The sequence below is a fragment of the Polypterus senegalus genome, chromosome 14 (assembly GCF_016835505.1).
Source record: "Polypterus senegalus isolate Bchr_013 chromosome 14, ASM1683550v1, whole genome shotgun sequence".
NCBI classification, from domain to species: Eukaryota; Metazoa; Chordata; class Cladistia; order Polypteriformes; family Polypteridae; genus Polypterus; species Polypterus senegalus.
Window position 1 is genome coordinate 32,545,159 of NC_053167.1, and position 9,032 is coordinate 32,554,190.

The following is a 9,032-nucleotide window of genomic DNA, read 5'->3' on the forward strand; positions in this document are numbered from 1 at the left end:
GTCACCTGTTGCACAATTTGTAGGGCAGTATTTTGAAATGGCCTTAGCCACTGCCCTACTTTTTCCCTACAAGTTGAAAGTGTGCGACTGGGTTGACCGCTCTGGGTCAAAATGCCATTCCTCCACCTTAGCCACCTGCTGGTCTGGGAATGCCCCACTTTTACTTGAGGCCTTGGCCTTATGGGGAGGAGCAGACTGCAAAATTGATACTCTTACAGCTTGGATGTTTTCAGCCATTCGTACAGTCCGAGGACAGCCTGGAGATTTTCTGTTCAATGTTGTACCCGTCTGTTTAAATTTAGCTATCCACTGAAGAATTGTTTTCCAATTTGGGACGTCACTGTTAGGAGGAATGCTGATGTATGTTTGGAAGGTGCCTAGTGATGATGGATTTGTTGTTTTTGAAGAACGCTTCAACAGTGAAAGCATGGTGCGCACCAGACCAAGGCATGTTGACAAATGAAAAATAAAAGGATCGCCTATCAAAGGACCCTCACCCCAACCTACTCGGCTGCCTCTACCTCGTGCAATGACCTTGAGAAATGTGGTACTTCATTTTGGCTCACCCTGTGTGTATATTCCTTTATAATGTGTGTCTTTTATATTATTTTCAGAATTTATCTTTGCCATGCATAGAAAAATCCAGTTCCTTACCAGCTGGTGTGTGCCATAGCTGGTGGATTAAAAACGTTGCACTGGGTTGAACACCAGATAACAATAACTGTTTCCAGAATATGTATGCATCAAAACAAAATTAATGTTATTCCGGAATAAAAATGCTGTAGTGTCCTTTGTTATAGAAGCAACAGTTGGTATTCTCTGAGTTTTTTAAACAATGGATAATAAAAAGTCACCATGAGACAATTTTTAAATTGAAGTAATCTCAGGCATTTGTTTAAACCTTCCTCATATTTGGGTTGGTGTTATATTTTGAAATTTTATGTAGTGTAAATCTGTAGTTGCTAAGCTATTTATTTATTTTACTATAGTTATGTGAACGCTCTCTTTATTTAAACATTGTTTTGTTTTAACAGGATGAATTTTTAGATGTTATTTACTGGTTTCGACAAATCATCGCTGTTATCTTGGGAGTAATATGGGGAGTAGCACCTCTAAAAGGATTTTTAGGAATTGCAATGTAAGTTTTCTTTATTTCTTTTATGTACAAACACTTAACACATTTTTTGTATGGCTCTTCTTTTTTGTTTTGCTTTATAATTGTCGAATATATTCCCTTCCCAGCATTTTTTTACGTTTTGTTTTTTGGAAATACAACAATATTTAATAAATAAATAAAGAAAGAATTTCTTTGTAAAATTGTATTATACATTTTCTTATTTTCTCAGAAAAAAAAAAACATTATGAAGTAGGAAGTTGGTGACAATTTAAAATTAAGATGCAGAATTTCCTCCATTGATAGTTCAATGTGCCTTTAAACGTAGTACATACAAAGCATGTAAAGCTACTTAAAAAAAAAAAACTATGCCAAAGATTTATTGACGAATAAGCAAATTCGCATCTTTACTATTTTTTTGTTTTTGGCTTTCAAAATTCATTCAAAAGAAATTGGAAGGGACAAAGCTCATATTTAACCACTATGAGCCTCCTAATGTTTATGCATTTTTGGCTGACTTCAGAGTGAGGTGACTCTTTTTTTTTTTTTTTTTCATTGGACACCCACTTAACATTAATAAATTTTAAAAATTGTTTGTTTGCTGTTAATCAGTGTTGGCCTATCTGGGCCCCCACTTGAAGTTAGATGTATCAGAAACTTGACAACATGACAATTAAAGTTTCTCTAAGCCATCACAAACTAAGCATGGCACATTTAACTGATAAAAATGATCATTTTGAATGGAGCATTCTTTTAAAGAGAATATTTACGTTGGGTTTTTTTTTTTTGAGTGCCATAACAAAATTTCATAACAAGGGTAATTTGTTACCCTTTGCTATCTTTGTCCCCCTTTAATTTCCCTTTGTTTTTTTTTATTTTTTTTTAATGTGTTGGCTACTTAACTTTCATGGCACTTACCCTGAAGTGTGGCTCATAATTCTATGTTAATATGGTTAACCCCGAGTCAGACTTGGGGTGATGTTTAATAATCCACATTACATTTAGTAAGCATTTTGTGCCATCTGATTGATTACATAACTTTATGCTGCATAAAATTTTGAATATTTCTATACATTTTGCCACTCTAGGGTAACTCAATATTCGTGAGTGGGACAGAGCCTTCAACTAAAACACAATTGTGTGTAAACAAGAAGCTGTAGAGCTAACCAGAACTTAGCCATTAGTGGTATCAAGTGATCGTGATGTTGACACAGACAGTGAAACTGATGCGTGATACAGCATTGAATGATCAAACGACTGCGACATGCCTGGTGAATTCAGTTCTGTGAAACTTCTCCATGGTGCAAATAGCTTTGTGGCAAAAAGATTGCAAGCGAGTTCAAAGACAAGTAAGACAGCCCCATAAGCACTGTTCTCAATGCGGCAACTGTTAATGTTAGTTTCAGAGAAATGTGGAAGTGACTCAGCCTACAGTAACACAACAGGCATGTTGATCTTGCAGACAAAGCACCAACATTTTACTCTCTCGTGAGCAAGCAACATAAAAAAATTAAGAAAAGTGTGCAAAGAAACACGCTTCTCTTGTCCTGATTTAACATCAAGCTATGCAGTGGTGACTGTTTCAAAGTATATCACATGAAGGACGTGTACTAAATCCGCATTAGTATATCAGTGGACACTAGGCATACTTTTTCTACTGTATTTATGAGGACTTTTTAGTATTTATATGCTACTGTTACACAACTTTTTTTTTTTCTCTTGTTTGGGGAAAAAAACTTTTTTTGCTCACTTTTCTGTGGACAGTCATAATGCTAAGGAGACTATTTAATTGTTTGCTGGTCATAAAGGAATCACTGAAAACCTTTATTCTCTTTAAAGTAAAATAGAAGTGTTTTTCTATCTAGAACTGAGCAGGTGGAAGAATAGAAATCCCAAGAATCAACGAGACTCTGATTTTTGGGGGTTTTTTTCCACCAACTCGATATTTGATCAGTAACATCACTGTTCCCCTTTTAATTCAGCAACATCTGAGATTTTGTTTGTTTTTCATAGTATTCACATGAAAGTACATGACTGCTTTTTGCTGTTAAAGGGGAACAGTCCTGTATTACTATCTTTTAACATTCCTTGTGGGGCCTGTGCCAGCTTTTTGTTAATACACTAGTATTTAATAATAAATAATTCTATTGCGATTTTATGGAAACATACACATTGAGACTAATAAATAACTGCATGTTGAATTGAAAAAGCAATTCCTTTTAGGATCTGCAATAGCTTTCACAGAAAATTAACATTTGCTGTACTGTGATGGGAGATATCCTTAAGGGATTGAACCTGTCTGACTTATTACATTCTTTTTTAATTCTTTTCTGTTTTCTTTTTTCCAGATTTTGTGTAATCAACGCAGGACTTGTATATCTTTACTTTAGCAGCTTCCAGCAAATAGATGAAGAAGAGTATGGAGGAACGTGGGAACTAACAAAAGAAGGATTCATGACTTCTTTTGCCCTGTTTTTGGTACTTGATATTTTTGTTCTTTCACATCTTTAAATTGTCTCTTATGCTTTAAAGCAGACGTTCCCAGTCATGGTTGTGGATGATTGGAGTTCACGCTCCTTGTTCTTGTTTCTTGTTCCTGTTTAATAAGAGGAATGTTTCAGCTTTCTGCAATCTCAGAAATTAATGTGTGTAGCTTTAACATAGTCAACAGCTACACAACCATTTCATTTGTATGTTTGTTATTAAATACTGTATATAATGTATGCTGTACACATACTGTATATGTATAATTTTAAGACATCTTTGACTGTGACACGCTACTCAGAATTTTTATTTTTGATGTTGTAAAGTTATTTATTGATGCTTTAGTCTCTTGCTTGTGTGTCAGCATCACTCTTATATGTTCAGGCCAGTAATTTCCTTTTTGTTCTGCCAAGAATGGTGATTGCCAGACATAATTCAGCTTTGTGAAGAGGCTTATAAACTTGGCTAGCATGATATTTCGCAGGACTCCCTTTTTTGTCTCCTGTTAGCACAGCCTCCGACTCTCTTGGGGATAGGTTTAGTGCTGAAAGGCTGTGACACAATAGTTCTCTTTGCTGTTCCAGAGTTCTGAGATAGTAGTACTTCATTCCCTAAGGAGGTAGCATCTGTTGGACACCTCAGACCTGGGGGCTTAATGGCTGTGGCTGGTGTGTATCTCCTGTCCTGCTGTTGTCTTCTGCTGTGACCCACCTGTCTCTTCCTTTCTGCACTAGAATATTCCCCCATTATCACTACTGGGTGCACATCCTCTCTTTAAGGAACATATGGTTGAACTGCTCATACTGTGGATGTTTAGACCAACTACAGACCACCTGTACTCCATTCTCAAGTTCAGCAGCTTTCATCTTGCATGTGTTTTTTTTTCCTTCTTCAAATGGCACCATGTTAATAAAATAAAAAAAAAAAAATTCTAAAATAATAGGACTTAATTTGTCTTGTGCATTTGTGTTTGTTCTGCTGTGGTCGGTTTAGTCTATGTAATGTAACAGGACTCCCATAGCAAGATGTTCAGAAGGTAATTTGATGTGCGGTGTTAAAATCATCGGTCAATAATGGCTTTTTCTTTTTAACAGTTTTCATGATTTCCAATAGAAACATTTGAAACGAGGCTCCTGATCTATACAACTGCCACCCTAAATTGATTTAGTATTCATTTATTTGCCTGCAGTGCAATTAATTTAATTATTTTAACAGTTGTACCAGGCTGATTGTAACTTGTAGTTGGCATGGAATTTTACCAATTCGACAAAGGCTGGCATGAGCCAATTAAGACCCTACATATTTATGTTAGGAAATCGCATAAGTTAGTAGCATGAGCAACTGGAGTATTTCTTTACAAAATTGTAAAGAACATTTTAAACATAAGTGATGTAAAGTTAAAACCTGATATTGAAATTAAACTGTCTATTCCTTCCTTTAAAAACAGCTAGAAGAAGTCAAGCAAAATGACACTAAAAAGATTACAATATGCAAGTTTTCGAAGCAACTCGGGGCCCCTACATCTTGCCTGAAGAAGAGGCCCAAGCTTCCTCGAAAGCTTGCATATTGTAATCTTTTTAGTTAGCCAACAAAAGGTGTCATTTTGCTTGACTTCTAATTGTATTCATAATGGCTAACACGTTACAACACCCTAGTACTCTAAAAGCAGCTGAAGTGTTAAGTCAAGGGCAACCTGCAAAGATGCCATCACCTCTCTTATAGCATTTCTGACTACAAGAACCTTATGATGGTGGTTTAGAGTGAGGGAAAGGATTTGTTCTACACAGAGGTTTTACTATTCAGCTTTGTGTATTGTTATGAATTATATACACCGAGATTGCTGGTCAAATTGGGTTCAGGTGGGACTGGAATGACATGGTGGGGATAAAACCAGGGCTGTGAAGTTGGAGTCGGAGACAATTTTGGGCACCGGGAGTCGGAGTCTGCAAAAATGTACTGACTCCGACTCCTAATAAATTTAAAAATCCACTAAGTTCAAATGTCCCATTTCACAAACAATAGTCATAATTAAGTACTTCTCTGATGTAAGAATAAAGCCCAGTGCATAGATAGTTGTGTTACTACTAGTGTGAATTTCAGCTGAGCTATTATACACCCTGACATTCACATATTGTAATCTGGATTATGGTACATTACAAAAGGTGTTTAATTTTATTTCAGATATAATGTGTTTAACATTTCATTTGAGTGTACACAAGTGTAATGATGTAGGTGGAGGTGTGTGCTGTGGCCTGATGTCTGCTCAGGAGTTCATCTCTTTTGTTTAAACTGGCTAATGCGGTAGAGAGTCGGCTTCCTAGCCAGTATTTTTGTGGTTAAATGACATGTATGTTACCTTCCTTCAATCAACATGAACAATACATTAGCATATTAAATACAGAGGAGTCGAAAGGTTTATCTACCGACTCCACAGCCCTGGATAAAACGAATCATAAAGAGCATTTTAAAATGTCTCCTGTAATAAGTTGCGAATGGTGGATGCACGGCTTTAAAACAGTTATAAGCAAAGGACCCTGTCTTACAGGTTTTAAGATGCTAAAAAATGGTCAAATTTGATTCTACAGTTCTTCCACCATTTGTAAAGTCCGTGCTACTAACAATCACTGAGCCAGCACTCCAAAAGCAGAATACATAGATGCATTCTTGATTTTTAAATCATTTATCTTTAGAGGGACTGTGTAAAGGAGTCATACTCTATGTAATGTATATTATGTATGGAAAAATGCAATATTTAGAAAATGTGTGACTTTTTGCTTCCTTTGTTTGCAGGTGGTCTGGATAATATTTTATACTGCAATTCATTATGACTGAGCAAATGAGACCCCCGCACTCCAACCCTCTCCATTCCGAAAAGAAGCACGGACAATGAAATCAGTGTGAGATGCAGAAAATGAGGACGTTAAAAATATTTTTCTTTTTTTGTACCCAACAGTATTGCAGCATATTGGACTGGGAAAGAGTGAAGAAAAACTGTGTTCTGGAGATGGCCTTTCTAGGCTGAATTTTAGCATTGTTTTTTTTTTTAAACAACGTCTATGAACCATAAACTTTTACAATAAGCCATGGAGTTTTTTAAATAACATAGCGTCTAACTTCAGAATTTTGCCTACATTTGTCCAGTTTCATACCTTATTAAGGAGTACTTATTTAGGGTATGATTTAATTTGAATATTAGTGTGATAACTGTACAATTTTCATTCAAAGACTTATTAAAACTATTATTTCTACATGTTAAGCTGTGAAAGTTGTCTTACTTCACATTTCTTCCTCCACTTTGATTAGCGGACTGCCTCGTCTGTTATGGATGGATGCCATTTAGAGCTGACAGCCAGGATCAGTGGGCTATGTGAGTACTCTTTCAAAACTCCTACAATGATAATTGCAGAAGTTACCATTTTTATGACACAATTAAAGGCTGAGAAAATATACAAGTACAACCGCAATTCCAAAAATGTTGGGATGCTGTGTAAAATGTACATAAGAGCAGAATGCAATGAGTGACAAATCTCGTAAACTCATATTTTGTTCACAATAGAACAAAGAAAACATATCGAGTGTTTAAACTGAGAAAAGGTACAATTTTAAGAAAATAATAAGGTCTTTTTGAATTTGATGGCAGCAACACATCTCAAATAAAGTTGGGGTAGGGCCTTGTTTGCTACTGTGTAGCATCTGCTCTTGTGTAACAACACTCCGTAAATGCCTGGGAACCGAGGAGACCAGTTGGTGGACGTTTGGGTGAGAAATGTTGTCCCGTTCTTGTCTGATTGTAGGATTCTAGCCGCTGAACAGTCCTGGTTGTCTTTGTCGTATTTTTCGTTTCATGTTGCGTCAAATGCTTTCAGTTGGTGTAAGGTCTGGACTGCAGGCAGGCCAGTTCACCACTTGGACTCTTCTACTACGAGGCCAGGCTGTTGTAATAAGATGCATTATGGGGTTTAGCATTGTCTTCCTGAAATATGTAAAGCCTTCACTGAAAAAGACGTCACCTGGATGGAAGTGTACGTTGGTGTAAAACCTGTATATACCTTTCAACATTGGCGGTGCCTTTCCAGATGTGCAAGCTGCCAATTCGATAGGCACCCCCAGATCATCAGAGATGCAGACTTGTGAACTGAGTGCTGATAACAAGTCAGATGGTCTGTCTCCTCTTTATTCTGGAGGTTGTGCTGTCCATGTTTTCCAAAAAGAATTTTGATTTGTTTGACCACAAAACAGTTTTCCACTTTGCCTCAGGCCATTTTAAATGACCTTTGGCTCGGAGAAGACGGTGGTGTTTCTGGATCCTGTTCACATATGGCTTCATCTTTGCACGATAGAACTTTGACTTGCATTTCTGGATGGCACGGTGAACTGTGTTGACAGACAGTGATATCTGGAAGTGCTCCCGAGCCCATGCAGTGATTTCCACGTCAGAATCGGCCGTCTGAAGGACATTAGTATCCAATGTTGGTTTTCAGCCTTGTTCCTTGCGCACAGATTTCCCCAGTTTCTCAGAGTCTTTTGATGATACTGTGTACTGTAGATGATGAGATATATTCAAAGCCTTCCAAATCTGACATTGACGAACATCATTATGAAATTGTTCCACAGTTTTTGCAGATTGGTGAACCTCTGCCCATCTTTACTTCTGAAAGACTGTGCCTCTCCAAAATGCTCATTGTATACCCCATCATGTCCCTGACCTGTTGCACAATGTCCCTCCAGCTGTTTCTTTTTGGTACCACTTACTTTTCCAGTGTTTTCTTGCCACCGTCCCATCCTTTCTGAGACACGTTGCTGCCGTCCAATTGAAAATGAAATAGTGAAACGTTTCACTTTCAGCATTGGATATGTTTTCTATGTTTTAATGTGAATAAAATAAGGGTTTGAGATTTGCAAATGATTGGATTCTGTTTTTACTTACAATTTACACAGCGTCCCAAATTTTTTGGATTTGGGGTTGTAGACAGAGAAAGTAAAGTGGATTTTTCTGTCCAACAGAAAAGAAATGAATACCATATTAGCCTAAGGGAAGAAATAATTACTTCTAACATGCATTTGTTACGTAAACTTTTAGTGTATGCAAATAAAGCAATGATGACATGAATAACTTGTACTAATGAATGACAACGATTTAGTAATTACAAATAAAACAAAAACTCATAAGTCAAGCCTTTGGGAATAGTTCAGTTAAATTAGAAAGTCATTTTAGAGATGAGTAGGTTTGATTATGTGGGCGTTATTTCAAGTTGTTGACAGAAGTGATCATTCTGTCATTGAGTTCTATTGTAAAATGTTCATTTATAGAAAGTGCACTTGTAAGAATCAGCAGCTAAATGGTAACAGAGCCATACATCCATTAAGTAAGATGCAGAGGCATCACCATAGCACAATGCAGAGCATCCCAAGTGCCTGAAGACTCCCCGTAAAT

General features: G+C 36.8%; 1 protein-coding gene across 1 annotated transcript; it reads left to right on the forward strand.

Annotated features, from left to right (window-relative positions):
• Positions 1 to 514: 514 nt before the first annotated feature.
• rab5if (RAB5 interacting factor) lies at positions 515 to 6,635 on the forward strand. The gene is made up of 4 exons (XM_039735507.1): positions 515 to 547; positions 1,035 to 1,138; positions 3,463 to 3,592; positions 6,389 to 6,635. Exons 1-4 carry the CDS (start codon positions 530 to 532, stop codon positions 6,428 to 6,430), a joined length of 294 nt encoding a protein of 97 aa, XP_039591441.1. The 5' UTR covers positions 515 to 529; the 3' UTR covers positions 6,431 to 6,635.
• The last annotated feature ends 2,397 nt before the right edge of the window (positions 6,636 to 9,032 follow it).